We start from the raw sequence: 21,966 nt of genomic DNA on the forward strand, positions 1-21,966 counted from the left end.
TTCAACTGGGTGTGTTGGACAGTGTGGGGGGGTATTGATATAATATATGGTCAACTGGGTATGTGTGTGGGATGTTTTGGTATTTGTGGCGGGGGGGGGGTGGTGTGGCTTGTTTTTCTTTTATCCTCTTTGCTTGTGACGAGCTCGATGGTCACAGTATGCTATTTCTTTTATTTATGTGTCTTCTGCCCCGCGCCTTGTCTCTTATTCCCCCAGCCGTCGCTTTCAGCAGAGGATTGGCTGTTGGCAGCATTGTCCGTGTCCCTAACGATTATATAAGTCAGATCAGACAGAAACAATGTTAATATGTATAGCATAGCATACATTAACGTACTGTAACATTACTATAAGTTGGCACTTATGTATATTTACAGATACACTAACGCTAAAAGTTACAGTGAGGCGATAGTTTAAACAACAACCGTATACCACAACACATGTAAGTTAGCTAGGTTATAACTTTTTGCCAGTGGTTAAACAAGAGTATAGAAGAACGGTAACTTCCGCTGTTAGCTGCTAAAGTTAGCTAGCTAGCTTGTAGCTAAATTACGTGCAAATAACGTTATAATTCGCGTATTCACTGACTGCAAAATTAACCACATAAACATAAACTTGCGTATATGTTAAACAAGTATAGCAAAAGACTATGTTGAACTTACATTTGGGTTGCTTGGTATTCGGCCGCCATTATCGAAGTTTTCACCTTTTGTTAGCTCCGCCCTTCCGTAGTAGCAAGATGGCGACAGTTGAGTGTGGAAAGTGTTCATCGATCCACACTAACTTTTTCACCGTTATGAGTGCACCATCCGGTTTGTGTGCACTGCATTTACCACACTTCACGAGTTAAATTTTATGTACTCAAATGTTAGTATAGTACAGGTGCGCGATTTGAGACACACCACTAGACTCTTCAAGCTAGACTCTTCAATCTAGCTCTTCAATCCTGACTCTTCTAACCTAGACTCTTCTAACTTAGACTCTTCTAGCTTAACAAAGGCTCTCACTAACTTTCAAAGGTTGTAAACTTATTTCCATTCGGCAGTGGTGTCGTTCTTCAAGTCGTTTGTCATCACCAAAAGAACCTTGTTTCTGTGTGTGTGTGTGTGTGTGTGTGTGTGGTGTGTGTGTGTGTTGTGTGTGTGTGTGCGTGTAATCCTGCTTTCCCCATGATAAGTGCAAGCTTTTTCCGTTGAATTTGATGAAATGATTGATGTTAAATTGCTAGCTGTTCTGTTGGTATGTTGTTTTGTATAATAATAATAATAATAATAATAATATAATATTACATTTTATTTAAAGCTTTCATGACACCCAAGGTCACTTACAACCAAAAGGACATTCAAATTATAGTCATCTTATAAAGGTGCTGAGGTTCACACCATGCAGCAGGCTTTGTAATACCTAATTATAGTTTGAATGTTACATATCTATAGTTTGATTGGCTCTGTTATTTAATTTGAATGTCAAATGGTTGCATTTAAAAACTGTAAATATTTTATTCACATGGCTTTTTGTACCTGGGAAATAATACATGTGTTTTTGTATTCAATGATTTTTATTGATTATTTTAATAACAATAGTCACAATAATAGTATATTTAAGGTCATTAATCAGCAATTAGCCTACATAATATTTGATGGGGGGTAGGGACGTAGGTAGGGGCGCTGGCACAAAAGGTTGAGAACTGTGTAAACTGTCGAACCGTGAAACCCCGCCTTAATTTAAAATTAGGAGAATTTATCATTTATACCCGCGAAAGTCCTCTCTTTCCTGACGTCATAGAAGTGGTCAGCTGGGATGCGCATAACAAGGTGCGCATTATTAAAGCCCTTTGGCATTCACTTCCTGGAAGCGAGGTCACGTCAAAAAAAGCCGTTCTCTTTAATCCTCCTGTAGTCAGTGTTCACGCCAAAGTCTGACTGACTGACATTAGACACTGAAGAGCTGGCTGTTGTGAGGTATTAAAAGGTAATTATCATTAGTTTTGCAGTAATAGTTTATCGTTTAACTTGTTGACCTAACGTTATGTAGAATAGCAAAGCTAACGTAGCTAGCTAACGTTTGTAGCTAGCGTTAGGTTAGATTGCATTTTCGCAATCCCGTTTACTAACCAAACATTTCAGGGGGAAAGCGCTGGTCAGAGTTGTAACCGACTGTTTGTACACCATTAGTCGTTCTAGTGCTGTATTTATCTGATCACCGAGCTAATGCAGCGCGTGTCTGGTTAGCGAGGTGTCAGCTGTCAGATGCTTTATTCCGTGTTTACCTAGCTAGCTACCAGAAACTATGGGGCTGTTGTGTTGCTTTTGTTTAACGCAAAGCTGCGAGAGCTTTCTGGAGTTTACGGGGCCATTCGTTACGGTCTAACCGTTAACACAAGTGAAGATCGTTCGTGGAGATCAGACTAATGCATTTCGATTACATAACACCTCTGACGCCACTCTCAACTAAGTTTTCAAGAACTTCCAACTTTCATAGCATTTCTGACCGAATTCAGATCTATCGTGTATCTTCACAAATGCCTCAGATATTTATTGAATATATTCATATTCACATTCACCTAAACTTTGCTGGTGATTGTTTTCTTGAAAGAATGCGACACGTAACAAAGTTCAAAGGTTAGAAGCTGCTCCCTTCAGTAAAGCAAATATACAGTCTTAAAGATAGCAGTAGATCAATAGTTGCTTCTTTAGTACTGATATACTGTGGTTACAATAGAGGTCTTATATCAAGCAGCGGTATTTCTTTCTGCTGTGGAATTATAGCTTCCAAAACACAGTTTCTGGGAAAACAAATTTTATTTATTTTAATTTTACACTACTGACATACTTTCAAAAACGAAAGAAACCTTTGTGCCTGCCACTGCAGCAGTTCCTGCCAGTTTCACCCTCTGGTAAAATATGTATGTGGGGGCGTATGGTATGATTCATGATGTGTTGCAACATTCACTTGTTACTAATACATACCATGTACCATTGCTTAATAAAATATGCTATAAATATAAGTTAAAATGACGCTAGTCTTAGACAGTGTCCTCATTCAGGATCCTAGTGACCTGAGTTTAGAAGCTCCTCCTGAGCCTCTCAAGGGTGGCCTGGTGTATCCGATCTTAACAGTAAGAAAAGGCTGTTTCCCCGGTGGTTTGAATCTTTAATGATTCTCTTCAGAGAATCATTAGAAGGTGTGTGTGTGTGTGTGTGTGTGTGTGTGTGTGTGTGTGTGTGTGTGTGTGTGTGTGTGTGTGTGTGTGTGTGTGTGTGTGTGTGTGTGTTGTGTGTGTGTGTGTGTGTGTGTGTGTGTGTGTGTGTGTGTGTGTGTGTGTGTGTGTGTGTGTGTGTGTGTGTGTGTGTGTGTGTGTGTGTGTGTGCAGTGTACTGAGCCCGTAGATAATGAGTCTCTGGTGCCCATCCCTTCTGAGGTATATTCAATGCCTCCATGTGATTACAGTTTGCTGCTTCTCTTAAAGGCACAGAGACCTTCTAGGGCAGCGGTGTCAAACATACAGCCCTAGCCCCCAGAACTGGCCTGCCATAAGGTCCAGTCTGGGCCACTGGATGACATTGCAAAGTGTGAAGTTTGCAGAGAAGTCATTCTTTTCAATGCATTCTTATTTGTCCAGAGAGTAGCAGGCTGGATACGCTATTATAGATCCCACATGCTGATGTACTGGCTACACTGTCAAGCGTAGGCTGCTGTTCGTGCAGGAGCTGCCGTGGGGAAATGTCTTGGGCAAAAAGCAGAAGCGTGGACACAGTGTTGAGTTGACCAGTTCCTATTTCTTCACAGAGGTAAATTGGAAGCCAGTGTGCTTGCTGTGTTCACAGCACCTTTCAGTGCTCATGGAATATAGTATTCAGCTAGCCTGGCTCCGACCTCCTACATACTTCCTCTCAATTTTAATTTTCCTTAAGTACTTCGTCTCGGTTCGCGGTATAGTCTTGGGTTTTCTCCGGCCAAATATTTGGCGGTCCAATCAGTGAACAGAGGGAGTGGCAGAGTTTGGTAGGACCAGGCTAGTATTCGGCACCACTTTCAGAGTAATTTCTTTTTCCATCCTGAGCCGGAATACGGTTGAAGACTGAAACTTGAAATTGCACTTTATTTTTTGTAAAATATCTCAGCTGTTCATCAACTGTATTCTAAATAGATCATTCATTAATTGCAGACATTTTCTGAAGGTACTTATTCCCCTCCCTTGCACTGTTCTGCTCATCTACCTCATGTATGTTTCAATCTTACAATTACAATAGTTATTAATGTATTACCATTGCACTGAACTGACTTGCACTATATTTATATTTACATCTTAAATATATATATATATATATATACACACACACACACACACACACACACACACACACACACACATATGTATATGTGCTGTCAAATGATTAAAATATTTAATCGTGATTAATGTCATAGTTAACTCGCAATTAATCGCACATTTTTATCTATTTTAAATGGTCTGTCTGTGTGTATGGGTGTTAAGCGCATATCTCTCGAACTGTTAATCCGATTTTCATTTCAAACTTGACAGGTGTCTTGTTATGGGCACGAGTAAGTGCACTGCCAAGTTGGCGTTATTTGGATAAGAAATGCAAAAGATATCGTTAAATATATAGGTAAAAGAAGCACACATTGGCTTTTTGCTGCTCTAGCTGCTGGCCACTCCCCCTCTGCTCACAGAGAGAGCAGTGGAGCTTTGGCAGCTAAAATGGGACATATACCTCAGACCCACAAAAATGTGCAAAGTAAAAAAATGTGTGGTAAAAATGTAGTGCAAAGTAGCACTACGCTCTGTCAAGTGGCAGACAGAGCGTGATGTCACTTATAGGCAGGCTATCTATTTTATAAAGCGAGAGTATGTGTGTCCGTGTTTTGGGGGGAAGGTTACCTGCACATCAGCGCCTCTGACTCTTTTCTTGCTATTGTATTAAGTTGCTGTGAGCTAGCACAACATAACGTAGCCTAATCTCGGAGATTATTCCTTCACATAGCGGTGCAATGCGAGCAAATCTCCGAGTTGAACCAGGCAGATAGCCTACATCAGATTTCATCAGACTCACCCTAGGTCGGGTTAATTAAGTCGCTAAAATCCCCCCCGCAAATCAAATCCACTACTTCACCGTTAACCGTCAAGCCACTAAACCTGTATGGAAATGAACACCTCTGCTGGAATGTTAAATTCTTTAATGATCCGACAACAGACATCTCTGTCTCTGTCTCTGTACACACACACACACACACACACACACACACACACACACACACACACACACACACACACACACACACACACACACACACACACACACACACACACACACACACACAGAGGTTCTGGTGGTTGATGATCGCAGATATGTGCTGTTTAGCTCTCATAACGGGCCGGGTGGGTAGCACACTGGCATGGAGTCCATGACGCTAATGTCTGATTACTCCACTACATTCTGATTCTGCAATGTTCTCGGTCAGGTAAATATAGAAGCACAATGTCTTCCTCCATAGGCGCCGATTTATGTTTTCCTCCATGGGTGCTCATGGGCGCATGTCCTTTTTTATAAAAAAAATAAAAAATAAAATGTAGTCAAAAAATGTTTCCAATTTTCTGTTTTTGTTCAGAGGATCAGAAATTGAGAAAATTACAAAATTGCATCTGAGCTCCAATTATTCATAATACTGCAATGGTATTCTCTTCCTCTACTTTGCGGAATATGCAGGTCATTAACTGCATATGGACCAAAAAATAAGCTAGCTAGGCGGAACGAGGGAGAGAATACCATTGCAGTATTGAATAATTGGAGCCCAGATGCAATTTTCTAAATTTCTGATCCTCTGAATAAAAACAGAAAATTGGAAAAACAGTTTAAAGATCCAAATTTTTAATTTATCAAGGCGGAAAAAAAATGAAAAATTGGATATTTGAACCCATTTTTCTGTTTTCCAAATGTCCGTTTATGCTTAGAAAATTTAATTGATAAGCGTTACACTGACCCACTTTACACCTTTTTAGCTGTAAACATTTTAATCGTGTTTAATCCAGCTGCTAGCTAACGGTAAGCTAACGTTACCTGCTGCTAAGTGTAGTGTTGACTGGCCTCCTGTGCGGCAATGTTTCACTTCCCTCTAACATCCGTTTTCGGAGCATCAGTGAGAAGCGAAGGCATCTAAGTGGCACCTAAATAAGGCACCGAAATCCACGTTGCTATTTGGTCCGGTAGAGAACGGTCGTTAAGGCACTGGTACCGTATTAGCACCGGGTCTCGGACCCCATTCAAAATGGCGATTTTCGTTGAAAAGCGACTAGTTTGCAGGTATGTACTACTCTTTGGCCGGCTCGCAAGCAAGTGCAAACAAGTGTGTGCAGCGTGCATGTTTTTTTCTTTCCGGTCTAGCTAGATCCGGTGTGGTGTTGTAGTTTTTCTAACGTTACTAGTTGTTGCAACAGCATGTGAAAAAAGTTTGCTGGTCCAAAAAGAACATTAATCTCGCGATAAAATAATTGACGCCGTTAAGATGGGTTTGCGTTAAAGGGGTGATAGAATGATTATATAGGGTATTTCACACTGTTCCTTATGGTCTCCTAATGGGGTATGCAACATTGGTTGGGCTGAAAATGGCCTGGTTGATATTTTATTGGCCCTTATGCATCCCTGTGTTTTGGTCCTATTTGTAACAAGAGCTTTTCTTCCAAATATGGTATGGTCATGAATATTTAGATGAGCTGCGCGCTGATTAGTTGAGCAAATCCCCATACACACACATTAGAGACACATGCTGATTGGTTGAGCGAATCCCCCATACACACACATTAGAGACATGCGCTGATTGGTTGAGAGAATCCCCCATACACACAAATTAGAGACACGCGCTGATTGGTTGAGCAAATCCCCCATACACACACATTAGAGAAGCGACAGAATCTCATATTCCAAACACTGCAATGTTTCATTACCAAATTCACTTCTGAGACTTTTTTTATGCGAGAAATCAACTATATAAAGCTCAAATATGGGCCGTTTTACAAAAATTGATGGCTAATTGCAAATTTGGTAAGACGTGTCGGACTTTAGGAGCTCCACACAGTCTGACGAGAAAGCGGCAGCCTGCTGGGCTCCATACCCAGGGCAAAGTCACCCTTTGTGGATACTGCACTACGGGGCTCCGCGGCCGGCTGCCGGCATAACTATAATATATTTACAGTTTGAATTTCGTCACGCCACTCATATAACATCTACCCCAATGTCTTACAAAGCTACCGTTGTGTTCGTTTTCAATGTAAGGCATTTTTATGAACGTCACTCGTTTTGTTAGGAGGAGCAGCTAGCTAGCTATATGTCCCATTCAATACAATGGGAAAAGGTCGCTGCTAGCTAGCTCCACTTTTGGCATAACTATAGTAGCTATATTTACAGTTTGAATTTCGTCACGGCACTTATATCACAGCTATCCCAAGGTCTTAAAAAGCTAACAATGGTGTCCGATTTCAATTTAATGAATTTTTGTGAACACTAGCTAGGGGTTTTGTTAGCTGTGACTGTTCCTTCAATCCTGTGTGTACAGATTGCGGCTAGTTCGCTTCATTTTCGGCATAATTCGAGTATATTTACAGTTTGAATTTCGTCACGCCACTTATACAACATCTACCTACAGGCCTTATAAAGCTATCAACAGTGTCTGTTGTAATATTCAAGTTAATGAATATTTGTGAACTGTAAGGGTCTAGTTAGGTGCGACTGTCCCTTCAGTCCCTAGCTATGTGTAGCTACAAATCACCTGATAGTAAGCTTCATTTTTGGCGTAATTCTAGTATATTTACAGTTTGAATTTCGTCACGCCACTTGTATAACCTCTACCCCAAGGTCTTATAAAGCTAACAATGGTGTCCGATTTCAATTTTATACATTTTTGTGAATTTCAGAGGAATTCTAAGAGGAGGTTAGCTAGCTCTCATTAATAGAGCTAGCTCCATCCAGCCGCAGGCTCTATCAATGAGACTTGTGGACAAGAGGTGTTTATTTCACCGATCGTTTGTTTAAATAACTCAACACATTATAATTACACACATTATAAGATTAACTGGAACCTGCGGTAAGAGATTGCTGGCGTAACAAGCTCGCTGACCGCGCTCTCACTCACATACACCGGGCATTTAGCAGGAAGAGGGGAGCTGCAGGCCCTGGAGCTCTGTCCAGACAGCGGCATTTGTTAGTCCATTAACCCACAAAACGGTGACTTTGCGCGGGTATGAAGTGCCGTGGGCTGCCAGCCGTGACGGAGCTCAATCTACCTCACAGCAGGCCGAGGTCTGTGAAGGAAGGCAGGCCAGGCGGCGAGGCAGCTACACAGGCAGCACCGGCCGCTGAACTCCGACACACAGTCGGACAAAAATTGCATTTAGACATACATTTTCGTTTGACCTCTACATAGTTGATTTCTCGCATAAAAAAAGTTTCAGATATGAATTTTGTAATGGAATAGCAGAGATCTGTGCGACCTAGATTCAGAAGACTACCTGATCTCAGGTCAGTTGTGTAGCCTATGTAAATGTTGGGGTGTGACCGTTCTCTTAATACACCCATGGGTGTGACAAAGGAACAGGTCTTGGGATGCTTAAGTAAGCTTCCAGCTTCGTTCGTTACACTTCTGCTCTAGGGCAATGATTCCCATAATTATTATTATTATTATTATTATTATTATTATTATTATACTGTTTATTGATCCCCAGTGGGGAAATTACAATAGTAGTACGATTGCTGACCAAAACCCACCGTAATACTGATAGTTCAATTGTATGAGAAACAATATCCACTTTTATATGAATAGTGTCATACATTGTGAAAAAAACATTGGGAATCAATGAAGGGGTACGGGAGTTGATCTGACAGGGCTGTGGGGGTACGTCAGACCCAAAAGGTTGGGAACCACTGCTCCAGGGCCTACATGTGCTGTCTAGCTTTTTGGTGCCGGACACAGAAATCTATTCAACCAATGAATTAACAGATTTTTAAATTGACTACTTTTCAACCTTGTGAAATAAATGTAATGTATACAGAATACTATTTTTATTGTAGGCCATTTGCTACTTTGTTTACTTTTTGCTATGTTAAATGCTCATTAAGTGTATCAAGAAGTGTAACATCAAAATACCTACAGCATATTTGTTCTTTCTGTTTTATCTGCAGACATTTTGTGCATCACATTAATCCACTCAGCAGTTTCTTGGCTGGTTCTAACATGTGTGATCTCAGACAAGACAGCGATTTGGACTTGGAGACAGATCACTTGGCTGATTTTTCCCTGATGAACAGTCGCTTGGACTCATTCCGTGGCTCCAGCCTGGCCCAGCAGGTATCAGCAGAAAGATTGGCCCGGGCCGGCTTCTACTTCACTGGCCATGCCGATCGCGTCCGCTGTTTCAGCTGCAAGAAGACTGTGGAAAACTGGTGCAGGGGAGACACTCCTGTAGAAAGGCATATAGAGGTAATCAGAATAATAATCAAAAACAAACCTGATTTAACTTTTTAGTATTCATCCTGTTCTAGATAGCTAAATCATACTTTTCCAATTATTACAGGTTTCCCCATCATGCAGGTTTCTCAGCTGCACCCACCGCACCAATTTCAACCCAAGTTGTGATACCAGACTGACTAACGGTTCCACCTACAATGAAGATGCAGAAGACATGGAATATCGTTTGAGAACAGGAGAGGTGGTTGATGATTCCACCTACCCAATGGCCCCTCACATGAGGAGTGAGGAGGCCCGGCTTCAGACCCTCTCTTCTTGGCCCTCTTCTGCTCCTGTTAGACCCCGAGATCTGGCCCAGGCTGGCCTCTTCTACTTAGGGGAGAGCGACCGGGTGCAGTGTTTCTGCTGTGGTGGCATGCTGGGTAGCTGGGAAGCAGGGGACACCCCCTGGGCAGAACATACCAAACATTTTCCCTACTGCTTCTTCATCCTCGGGCATGATGTGGGCAACATCCCATTACAGGGGGGTACAGTGGAGGAGGAGTGCGGCAGTAGACAACGTGCAAACACTCATGTCTCTATGGGGAGATTGGAGGAGAGGCTTGGTAGCTTTTCAGGAGTCCAGCACCCTATTGACCATAAGAGGCTTGCCATTGCTGGCTTCTACAGCGCAGGTAGATGACCAACCAAGAGGGACATAGTCTTGGGACTTGAGAAACATTGAAAATCCTTGAGTGATTAAATGTTTTCTTGGGTATTTGATCATAACTATGAATGCAAGCAAGATTACATTCTGTGTGTCCTTGCAGGGGCAGGTGACAGGGTGTTGTGTTTCCACTGTGGTGGAGGTTTGAAAGGCTGGCAGCGTGGGGAGGACCCTTGGGAAGAACATGCCAAACACTATCCTGGGTAAGAACAACCATCATGGTCCCCCTTCTTAACACATAAAGATTTTTTTTTTGCTGTGGAATTTGATTTATTTTTTAATACAATGTATATGTTTTTGGTTTTTAAAAATCAGATGCAGCTTCCTGTTGGCAGAAAAAGGACAAGAATTTGTCAACAGCATCCAGCTACAAGACCCACGACGAAATAGAGCTGTAAGCATTCAGTGCTTTTACATGCACTTAAGTAACAGGGTTGTTGTTGACTTTGCCAAATAATCTGATTTTGTAAACTTCATGCAAACAAGACCGATTTCCTCAATCAGGGGAAGGACCGGGTGAACACCTGATTTTTCTGGCGAGTGATATGCTTAACCGGATTTCTAACTATGTGGCATGTGCATGATAACGACCCCAGGCAGCTAAAGTATTGCTGTGACTGCAGTGTGTTAGGATGTTCCCTAGGAAGGAGATATTACTGATAGTGGTGCTACCTTGTATCCAAAAAAATGTCATACATTTTCATCTGTTTTAAAGTGTTAGTTTGAATTCACCAAATTCACACAATAATACGAAACAAACTAATCGAAAGTGGTAGCGGTAGACCAGCAACTTTCGTGTTCTGCGAGAAAAAATTACTGTTTTTGTCAAAAGGAGTCTGGTGGCTTTGATGAGAGCATAGATGGATAAAATGGCTTCAGTACCTTGTCAGAAAGGGCAGTCTGATGGCAAGGTAAAGGTGAAAATATTCTCCCAAAAAATTTTGGTGGTCCATTTTATTTATTTATTTATTTTTTATATATTTTTTGGGGCTTTTTTGGCCTTTTATTCGACAGGATAGCTGAAGAAAGGAAAGAGGGGGGTTGAGAGAGAGAGAGGGGGGGGACGAGATGCAGCAAAGGAACGCAGGTTGGACTCAAACCCGGGCCACTACGGTAAGGACTGAGCCTTAGTATATGGGGCGCATGCTCAACTAGATGAGCTACCATGGCACCACGGTGGTCTAAGGTGGCTAAAATACTTTTTGCTGCTACGCGTGCTGCCTCTGTCAACAGCGGTACTGTGCTTAGCTTCCATGTCGGTACTGCTGCCTGCTTCTCCAAACTGGGGGCGTGCCCACTGCCATATAATGTAGGTAATATGCTGACTATGGATAAGTACCTCATAGCACCCCACTTCAAAATATCCAAACTATTCCTATGACTAAAGTTCAGCTGAAGCTAATGTGAGGCTACATCAATCTGAATCTGACAAATGAAGTACTGTAGATGCCTTCCAAAATTACAGTCTATTTGTTACTTTATGTTACTGTCCCTTTGCCCTGGCTCAACAAGCGAACACTGTCAGTTGGAGCACAGAGGAGGGAGTTCTGTGGTCAGTAACTCTCAAAGATACCAAAATGTTAGCTTGGATTGAGCTATTGAATGTATTTTAATACAGATCGAGGACTGTTTCTTTCATGTTTTGTTTTTTTATACGCCATCTCTTACATTGAAATAGCTTTAAGAATGGATCTCGTTGCAGCTAGTATGGACAGGAGGAACTACATGTACATATGGACATAAATAAATGGTGTTTTAAGACGCACTTGAAAAATTTTAACCTATCTATTAACTTCAATTTTATTTATAGTATCAAATCATAACAAGAGTTATCTCGAGACACTTTACAGATAGAGTAGGTCTAGACCACATTCTATAATTTCCAAAGCCCCAACAATTCCAGTAATTCCCTGAAGAGCAAGCATTAGCGGTGACTATTTTTTTAAAAACTTTATTTCAAAAGACAATTTAAAGAAATTCAATCATCGCAGGACATAAACAAATGGGATACAAATAAGATATGAAAGTAAAAAAGAAAGTAATAGTCTAAACAGAGGAAAATAAAGGAAACAAAAAGGGACAGACTTTCAAGAATGTTAAAAATGAAAAGACAGCAGGAGCACTTAAACAGATATTTGAGTAGATATCAGATATTAATATAGCTTTCTTATTGGATACCACCTTAAGAGACTCAAAGTATGTCAATGTCCAATTCAACTTGGAATAGTTTGAAGCACGGTGTTGAACTGGAAAATTTTGCCTTGTGGATATGGAACTTACCTAATAAAATAAAGAAATTTAAAATATTACACAACTTTCTCTTTACATTCAAAATGGGTAATATGTTTCCCTTCAAGTGTGATTGTATGTTTTGTTTTAGATGCCATATAATCTTCAAAGCTTTTCCAGAATGCAATACATAATGAACAACCATAAAAAAAGATGGGTTAACGACTTTTGTTCTGTTTTACAAAAACTACAATAGTTATCAACCGGCATGAATTTCGAGACAAATAGGTTTGTAGGGTATATATTATGTAATATTTTCAAATGTAATTTATTTGGAAAAATTAGTTATCAAAGATGTTACTTGTAATGATGTCACTCAGGCTTTTGTTTGAGTTATATTATTCTGAAATTGACTATAACCATGTTTTTTTCCAGACTTCAAGTCTTCAGAATGGACTCTCAGGACATGGGAATGGTAAACCTTAACATTTCTTTATTTGACTCCCCTTTTTTTTGAGGATTTAAGAAAAAATTAAAACATCTCCTGTACTTAAAGAAAACGACAAGATGTATAAATACAGAATACATGTAACTAATGAAAATAACCTGACTGAATGTGGTCACTGATGTTACCGCTTTGTGTTCAGCGGTGTCTGCTATGGCACAAAAGGCCATAGGGATGGGTCTAGAGCCCAGTGTGGTGGAAAAGACCATCTCGGAGAAAGTCAGTAGGACAGGTTCAGGCTACTTAACCCTGGAAGCACTTATCCAGGATTGTCTTGAAAACACACCAGAGAGTGATGCTGCAAAGACACTGGAGCAAGGTAGTGTACCTCTTGTATGCTGAACTGGGTTTATAGCATAAATAAATACTGTTGACTACATAAAACAAAGCCTGAGGAGCAGTGATTTAAATATGAATTCATCTTTCTTCCAGATGAGGATCCACTGGAGAAACTACGGAAGCTGCAGAGGGAAAAGCAGTGCAAAATATGTATGGACAGAGATATTTGTATTGTGTTCATTCCATGTGGTCATCTGGTCACTTGTAAGGAGTGTTCAGAGTCGCTCATAAAATGTCCAATCTGCTGTGGAGCCATAACACAGAAGCTCAAGACCTATATTGCATAAGGGAATCATGGACTCTTGCCAAACATTTATGCTGCTTTCTCACTATCTTTATAATATTGTATTTTAATAGTAAATGTAGATAGCCTGTGATATATTTAAGGACCATGTTTGTATAAAAATGAGAGAATGAGTAAATGTCACAAGAAAGAAATATTTTCACAATCACTGAGATTGTAAATAGCTGTTCATATTGAGATAGGATAATATAAATTACTGATGTTGATTTTATAGCTCTTTTATTGAGTACTGAAACTTGTAAATACACACTAAAGGACAATTACCATTTTTGCTCTTCTTCTTTTGACTCTTTCTTGCCAAATGTGCCTTTCTCTAGGTTTATGTACTTGTTGTTTGTCGTTGTTTTACTTTGGACAGGGAAATTTAACCACACGAGATGTGATATCTGTTGGTTTTGTCATTTGTCTATATTGTCTTGTGTACTTATGAACTCATTTCTCTCAATGTGTGTGGTGCTCTGTATTGTAATTTATACAGGTAGATCAGTAAATCAATTAAAACTTTGCTTTATAACTGACTAAATCAACTCTAATTTAGGGGCTGCAATTAATCACTGTGGTGTGAAATTATTTTACCATTATATCATGCACTCTGTTGTGTCATCAAGAGTAAATAAATTTCAATGTTTGGACTTGAAAAATGTTTTTCTTTGATTACTATTACACTTGCATTGTCTATTATTATTTTATTATTCTACAATTTGGTGTTAAGACACCAACTCAACCTTTTCACCCACTTAGAAGAGGTTTGTATAACTTATATTTTACAATAAAAATTAGTATCCTGAATATCCCTTAGGAGTTATTCCGGTTTTACAACTATATAAAATCTATATCAGCTAGAAAACACGTTCCAAGAGGTCCTATAGATATTCATTTTCAAATGGAAACCAAACAGCGTTTAGGTTTTGGTGATGACAAAACTATTGGGTTATGGCTTGAAGGCAGATGAATTATCTGCGTATTTTAATATATAGATATATAGGGTGTAAGGTGGCCAAATCAAAATATATTCGGACGAGTTAAATTCCCTGTGTCTCAAATGAACTCATTTAAGTGATTTCAAATTCTGGAAGGAAGCTGAAGTGGTGGTAATGAGCTCTGTATAGAAAATATCCCCCCCCCCCCTTTGCTCAAAATGAATGTAATGTGAGATAGATTTAAGTGAGTATTTTACCGAAATAGTTCAGATTTCTTGACTTCATTTTCTTTCTCTTGTCGTTTCCCACAGCAGCTTGTAAGAGAAGACAAGACAATACAGAATCACCATTCTTACGATGTAGTATTTACCAGTGACCACTAGATGTCAGCTCATCAACAGTGTATCTAATGCGGGTTCTGTGGCCGCTAGGTGGTAGCTCTGCACCAGGATTTCCTCCTCCCAGGTCGTCGACACAACAAACCGAACTACGGAGCAAGCGGGGTGAGAGAACGTCCGAAACCGCCTCTGACCGCGACTTTTAAACTCTTTTTACAGAATTGTAGTGGAATTCAGACGGAGGCTGTACAAGAATAGTAAAAGTTCTGCCGGGCCTGCATTTCACAACAAGGTAAGTTAGCTGTAAAATGGCGGAGAGCTATCTGGAAGTTAGTTGATTTGTATTTTGCTAGCCAGGCTAGCTCTAGATGAGCCCAGAGCGCGGATGCCTGCCTCAACCAAGTCGCTTCGCTAGCTCGGTACAAGGCTACTTCGGTTGTTAGCAAGCTAACGAACTGGATTTTTAGCACAGTAACGCAAAAATATTTAGTTCGTAGCCAAAGGAAGCATGTTATTGTCTCAAGCAACTTAGTTGCACTTTATATATTTGTAAACAAAGTGTTTGTTGCTTATGCAATACGGTACTGGAAGTCCCGAGGCAAGATGGAGGACGCAAGGACGTGATGTTTTTTTAGGTAACGTTAGCGGTAACTGTTAGCATAGCTAGCTAGCTAACTGGTGGTAGTTACTGTCAGCCCCTTAATTGCAGCACATCTGTTACGGAGTATTTGTTTAATCTTCGAGTAAGCACTGAATATGACTGGTTTGTAGACAGAAGGCAGTTATTGTCTTTGGAAACATTGGGGACTAGCGTTATTGTGTACTAGCCAATAGCATGCGCTAGTACAGTAGGGCTTGCGTTGTTTTGTTATTGTGATCCAAGTACGATATCACTACAAAACGCAGGCATGTTCTCGATATTTAATGAAAATGCACGGTACAGATCTGTCGCCCTTCTTGTTCGGTAAATCACAGTTTGTTTGCACTGAGTAGCGCATGCTTAGCTACTTTGTCAAATTCCAACTAACGTTAGCTGACGCTGGGGGTAAAGACGCTAAAATCCTCGGTTGCTTAAGCTAGCTATTGGCGCTAGCACTAGCAACGCACCGGTGTCAATTTTGACAGGAGCCGACGAAGAGCGTAGCCGTGTCGGCGATGTTGGAGGGGTCTGAGTCGTCAGTTTGTGGCATAGTTGACTTGCAGGAATTAACACTATTGGATTTTACAATTTCGTTTTATCTAAGATCGTCCAGTCTCGCTTAGCAGTAACAAGTTTATGAGATACACTGACCGATTTGGCGCCACTTTTTCAGTCTACACCCTAGAATCCCGTCGTCTTGTCATGCATCTCATCACTATCAAGGAAATAGGCACGTTACAGATTCTTAAATCTATAAATATCACAGTTAACGTTAAGTTAAAACTCTCAAAGTCGTAACTTCACCACACATAGTGCTGCGGTTGCATGGGTCTACGTTGACTGTTTTGAAGGTGTGGGGAATGTACGTCGATCATGAAATATGTGCTTTGTAAGATTCCCAATTTTGGCATACGTGGGCCATCATGTGCAGGATGTTGTGAGAGCGAATCCCATGACTAGTTACATCAGATTTATGTCTGACAAGTTTTTTTTGAAAGTCGGCACACTACTCATAAACGTTATTATAATTTCAGAATGACACACGTGTATGTTATCAGTGCCTGTACTACTAGGACATAAAGACGCACCTAAAGAACCCAGAGTGGGTATATGATGGGTGGCGTTACAGTTGGCCTTTTCAGGACTGAACAGTTGTCCCTGGACTGCTTTTATTGTCTTCCCTGACTCATAAAGAGGCCTTTACATTTGTTTCTGAATTATTGACAAAGTCAGAATAGTTATTTTAAAAGTTACTATTACTCTTCTCTTTGATGTATGTTCAACTAATTTACACATCACACAACCATGCAATAGTTTATCTGTGGCCTGCAGTGTCTTGTTGATGTTGATACTGTTTTTTGATAGGTTGAGGTATGTATGGGGCGGATAGGGCAGTGCCATATTTGGCCATTGAGGAAGACACTCCAATGTTCATTGCATGACGTCTTTAAAACGAGGGAAGCAGAGAAAGAGAGGGAGCCAATGGCCAGACAGCTGAGCGTGACAGGAGCTTTAGTGTCCGCCCACTGTTACCATGTGAAACCGTTTTTTTTTCTCTGAACGGCATCAAAGGAACATTTGCTCACTACAGAGGATGTGATTTCTGCAAACATGTACATATTTGATGTTTGCTATTGTATCATTTATTATTTCTGCTGTGTTGAAATGAGAAATAAGTCTGCATGTGCAGCCCTCTAAGTTAACCTGTTTCATATTCTAGGTCACATGCAACCTGTCCCTGTCTTGTATTTTCTGAGGATCTCAAGCCAGTCATAAGTTGGAGTTATCCAGAAGATGTTACAGAAATGATAGCAGCACCAGAAATACCATCAGAGTTCTCCTTTACTCAGTAAGTGCTTGCTTTCACTTTTAGTTTGCTTTACAGTTTGAGGTTGATATGAATTTCCAATCTAATATTTGCTTGTGTCTACCAGGGATACAGACACCCGATTCTCTTCAGACACAGACTTCTCTGAGGATCTCGATGGAAGGAGTGCAACCCCAGCTAAAGGAAAGGTATGCAAAGCACAAATGGCTCTCTGCCCTTGGCCTGGGTCTATGGATGCTAAGTTTTTTTTTTTTTACTGACCGATTGCCAAGCCTTACTAACTGATCGTTAACCGAAACCAGGCAACAGAGTCCCAGATCTCCCTTCCGGGAGGCTCGGACCTACTTTCCGCATGCGGTGTCTGCAGACCGCTTCAGACTAGTACCAGTTGCGTAGCCTCGATGTTCTGCCACTTTCTTGGAACTGCTTGCATGTCCACGCGACAAGTAAATGTCCGTGGCGTGTACGTCTCCATGTGTATGGCATGTGTCGGGTAGTTCCCCGTGAACACTGTCCAGCAGAGAGCCCATAGACGAGAGAGCCACAAACTTAGCAAAAATAAACGAAACTTGCTAGTGCAAAGTTTAGTATTAGCAAGTTAACTAGCAGTCAAGAAAAAGATTATATAACCTATTTTTCTTTTGTCTTGCAAAAATGTTTAATAACTTTTTTTCTTTTTTTTTTATATTGTTTTTAACAGATTAATTAATCTGTCAAAATTCTTATTGTCGGTTAATGATTTAAACGGTTAATCATTAACATCCCTACCTGGGTCAGGACAGCCTGGTCAAATAACAAAGCGCTATCTATTATTTATAGATATTTGTGACAAGTGTATAAAACTAGCTTTGTCTTCTCTGCAATGATTCTCACACTTTATCATTCCTTATAGTCTTTTATTCTGTTCCAGGGTGGGAAGAAGGGGAAGAAGGCAGCAGGGGAGAAAGGCAAAGGAGGGAAGGGAGCAGGTCGGATAAATGGCCACCACCAGGAGAATGGCATGGAAAACATGATGCTGTTTGAGGTGGTGAGGCTGGGCAGGAGTGCAATGCAGGTATGAATTGCAAGCTGTTTGAGATTGTCGCACTGTAAAAATCTGTTTCTCAGTAACGGGAAAAAAAACAGTGTCCTGCATTCTTTATTGATTTCTGGTTTTTAAATTTGTCCATCCTTCTTTTTCTACAGTCTGTCGTTGATGACTGGATTGAGTCTTACAAACATGACAGGGATGTTGCGCTACTAGATCTCATCAATTTCTTCATCCAGTGCTCGGGATGTAAAGGTATGTGTGTGTCTGTTTTTAAGTTATCCTACTCCATGATTTGCCCTTTTTAAACACATTGAGCAAACATTTGAATCTGTGTGTCCTACAGACATATGTTGGTACTATCTTCTCCCTGAGTTGGTCTACTTCACATGTGTCAAATTATTTTCTGTCTAACTCTTCTGTGTTTATCAGGTGTCGTCAGTGGAGAAATGTTTCGAAACATGCAGAACTCTGAGATCATCCGACGAATGACAGAAGAATTTGATGAGGTAACTTCACTTTATCATTACCATAAATCTTGCCAAGTGTCATTTCAGATTAAATATCAAATTATTTTATTTGACAAGAACAAAAGAACTTGCTAACTTTTTGCAGAATAGACAACAATTGTAGTCATGTTTTGTCATTGCATTTACTGATGTTCTTACTTCTGTGGCCTTTGTAGGACAGTGGTGACTACCCTCTAACCATAGCAGGACCCCAGTGGAAAAAGTTCAAGTCAAGCTTTTGTGAATTCATTTCAGTGCTAGTGCGCCAGTGTCAATACAGTATCATCTATGATGAGTACATGATGGACACAGTCATCTCCCTTCTCACTGGACTATCAGACTCCCAAGTCCGAGCCTTCAGACACACCTCAACACTGGCAGGTAAGATGAACCATGTCTGCATTTATGTGTGTGTGTTGGGTACATTTGAACTGTACTTATGTACTTATCAAAAAAAAATCTGTAGTGTATTAGTAAAGGATAGATATAACTACTGATAAAGCCACTAGACATTCATGGCACACACGCAGGTGTTTTAACCTATTTTTTGTGATCAGACCACCTTTTAGTTTTGTTGCACCTGTATAGTAGAGAACACACACCTTTTGTCATTAGCTGTGCTTGTGTTCAAATAACAAGCAGTGTAGGTAGATTTACCCGATAAAATAAAGTGCCAAAGGCTCCCAATAGGGCAGATCATGTGCTCTACAATAACCAGAGGCAAAATGCAGAACATGCAGCCAGTGTCTATTATGCAGCAGCAGCATCATACTTTTTTTACGGTGGTAATGAGCAGGTGGGTGGTATGACCACAAAACATTCATGTAATATTCTGTTTAGGAAACCATCTTTGTCTTACCTGTCCGTGTACAACTGTAACATGCTTTTGTTACAGTTGCCAGGTTGGAGCGGGTCAGTTGCTGCAGTGTTATTTTACATGATTCCGTGTGTAATGTCGTCTTCAACTAAAAGTGGACCGATTTTATATTATATTTATGTGTGGAGTTTGTTTACCTTGTATAACGTAGTCCCATCTGCGGTCTTACTTGGTAAAAAGGGTAACAAAGTTACCCTTGGAGTTGTAAGACAATTATTATTTGACTAGTACATTAAAGGGTTAGTGTTATGTGTGCAATGTTCTTATTTCTTGATGTTACTTGTGTTTTTGGCAGCCATGAAGCTGATGACAGCCCTGGTGAATGTAGCTCTGAACTTAAGCATCAACATGGACAACACTCAGCGACAGTATGAGGCAGAGAGGAACAAGATAGTGGCCAAAAGGGCTAATGACAGACTGGAGCTGCTTTTGCAGAAACGCAAAGAGGTAAGGGTGGCCACATGGCAATTTGCTGCCCTTGTTTTAAAATAACCTTTTACCTATACACATGCTTTTTGTATTTAGACATAGGTTGCGTCCCAAATTCCATACTGACATGATATTTAAGTAGGCTAACACAGTGTGTGACATTTTTTAGTATGTCAGAAATTTTAGTATTAAACCAATAGTAAGTGAATTGCATGCTATTTCCGGTGAAATGCTACAGTATGCAAACACTGAACACTATGCCGGCAAAAGTATCCCACAATGCAATGTAAACAAAAACAAATATACAGCAACCAAGGCAGCTCTGTAACGTCAAAAACAGTACTTTACATTTCTACATATTTAAAATCTGAATTTTTTTTTTTATTTATTTTTTATATTCACCTGCGACTGTTGGTCTTATTTATAGTAATTTAAGCATTATCTGACTAGGGCTGAAACGATTCCTCGAATAATTCGATTACAAAAAATCCTCGATGCAAAATGACTGCCTCGAAGCTTCGTTAAATCAATGTTACCAACGTCGCTGATGGACGGTGTTTCCGCACGGAGCATTATTACTGTCGCACAGACGCGGCTCAGTCTGCTGCTGGCGACACATGCCAGAACGTAAGGGGGGGAGTTAAGAGAAGAGACAGGCTGGAGAAAACGACAGAAAGTGTCCAAAGTTTGGAATCAGTTCAAACGTAATTAAAACTCTGTACAGTATGTCTACTGCAAAATCAAACTAGCTTACCACGATAATAGCACGACGTCTAACTTAATCATCCATTCCACGAAGCGGACCCGACAAAAGTAAATCACAGAGTCGTATGGACGATGAAACTACACCAAACACAACAACTACCAAAAACAAAGACAAGAAAATACGTAGTGGTGACCACAATCTGATGAGCCTATCCCTTCAGAAAAACAGCTGATTGTTGCGCCTCTCTCTCTCTCTCTCTCTCTCTCTCTCTCTCTCTCTCTCTCTGGAGAAACACCTGATCATTGACATTATAATCAAATATATAAATGAAAATATGTTGAGTATAACTAATATTTACATATAGGCCTACTGTATATACAGATCATTCTCAGGTTGAAACTTGTAGTTCTGAAAGTTAAGTTGCACAACTTAATGTAATGTTAGTGTATGTTTAATGTATGCCTTAGTTTGAGGTTGATATCATTTGAAAAAAAATCTTTAAAAACAATGTAATATGGCACTTAAATTCACTTAATATGTTTAGTTTTTTGAGAGATGATATTGTAAGCAATGTAGGCAATACAAATGTTGCTTTTTCCGAAAATATTGCTTTTTTCCCTAGTTTGGGTTGTTTAAAAACGCAAAAAAAATGTATCCGATTAATCGATCGATAAAGTGCTAGATTAATCGATTACAAAAAGAATCGATAGCTGCAGCCCTATATCTGACGATGCCGCTAGAGTGGCGGACCGCAGGTGTTACCAAGGTTACGCAACAGGAAGGAGGCTCCCAGGAAGTGACGTGGAAAATTACATCTTAGTGCATTTGCAGGGCTTAAAGTATTCCGGCACCGTGCTGGATCTCCGGCGTGTGGCCAGTGTTGAAAAAAATCTAATAAAATTGGGAGCTTTCATACGGTTTATTATTTTCAAGTCAATTGATTTCACCTACCAATCATATGAGAGGAACGCAGCTCTAACTAACGCAGGTCTTAAAGTACTTGGGCTTGGTGCCCGATTTCTGGCGTATGACTATTTTAGAAAAAGTAAATAAATTAAAAAGTCCACATGGGATTTGTTTTTGATGTGCTGGATTTAGTCAATCATCGAACTTCCACCTACCAATGAAACGAGTT

At 40.2% G+C, this 21,966-nt stretch overlaps 2 protein-coding genes across 3 annotated transcripts in view; both read left to right on the forward strand.

The window, feature by feature from the left end:
* The first annotated feature begins 1,815 nt into the window (after positions 1-1,815).
* Positions 1,816-14,198, forward strand: LOC120566497 (X-linked inhibitor of apoptosis). Of its 2 annotated transcripts, none has more exons than XM_039813015.1 (8): positions 1,816-1,968; positions 9,189-9,486; positions 9,581-10,148; positions 10,284-10,383; positions 10,496-10,574; positions 12,845-12,884; positions 13,057-13,233; positions 13,347-14,198. In XM_039813015.1, the coding sequence occupies exons 2-8, from the start codon at positions 9,241-9,243 to the stop codon at positions 13,538-13,540; spliced, it is 1,404 nt and encodes a 467-aa protein (XP_039668949.1). In that variant the 5' UTR covers positions 1,816-1,968; positions 9,189-9,240; the 3' UTR covers positions 13,541-14,198. The 2 variants fall into 2 exon arrangements, with proteins under 2 accessions (XP_039668949.1, XP_039668950.1); XM_039813016.1 differs by having other exon boundaries at positions 1,826-1,958.
* A 543-nt stretch (positions 14,199-14,741) lies between these two features.
* The window catches only part of stag2b (stromal antigen 2b), a 29,136-nt gene continuing 21,911 nt past the window's right edge, over positions 14,742-21,966 (forward strand). Inside the window, exons 1-8 of the mRNA XM_039813017.1 lie at positions 14,742-15,107; positions 17,176-17,304; positions 17,390-17,471; positions 18,194-18,337; positions 18,469-18,565; positions 18,743-18,819; positions 18,996-19,200; positions 19,992-20,143. Coding sequence (XP_039668951.1) covers positions 17,261-17,304; positions 17,390-17,471; positions 18,194-18,337; positions 18,469-18,565; positions 18,743-18,819; positions 18,996-19,200; positions 19,992-20,143 — 801 coding nt within the window. The 5' untranslated portion in view covers positions 14,742-15,107; positions 17,176-17,260. The remainder of the gene's footprint in view (positions 15,108-17,175; positions 17,305-17,389; positions 17,472-18,193; positions 18,338-18,468; positions 18,566-18,742; positions 18,820-18,995; positions 19,201-19,991; positions 20,144-21,966) is intronic.

Source organism: Perca fluviatilis, chromosome 10 (assembly GCF_010015445.1).
Source record: "Perca fluviatilis chromosome 10, GENO_Pfluv_1.0, whole genome shotgun sequence".
In the NCBI taxonomy this organism is placed as follows: Eukaryota; Metazoa; Chordata; class Actinopteri; order Perciformes; family Percidae; genus Perca; species Perca fluviatilis.

What these genes read in the sequence shown, in the direction of transcription:
- LOC120566497 (XM_039813015.1), top strand. Translation starts at nt 9,241, where the DNA reads ATGTGTGATCTCAGACAAGACAGCGATTTGGACTTGGAGACAGATCAC. An exon ending in TGCTGGCTTCTACAGCGCAG is followed by an intron (nt 10,149 to 10,283) that starts GTAGATGACCAA and finishes GTGTCCTTGCAG; the next exon opens with GGGCAGGTGACAGGGTGTTG. An exon ending in ACCCACGACGAAATAGAGCT is followed by an intron (nt 10,575 to 12,844) that starts GTAAGCATTCAG and finishes GTTTTTTTCCAG; the next exon opens with ACTTCAAGTCTTCAGAATGG.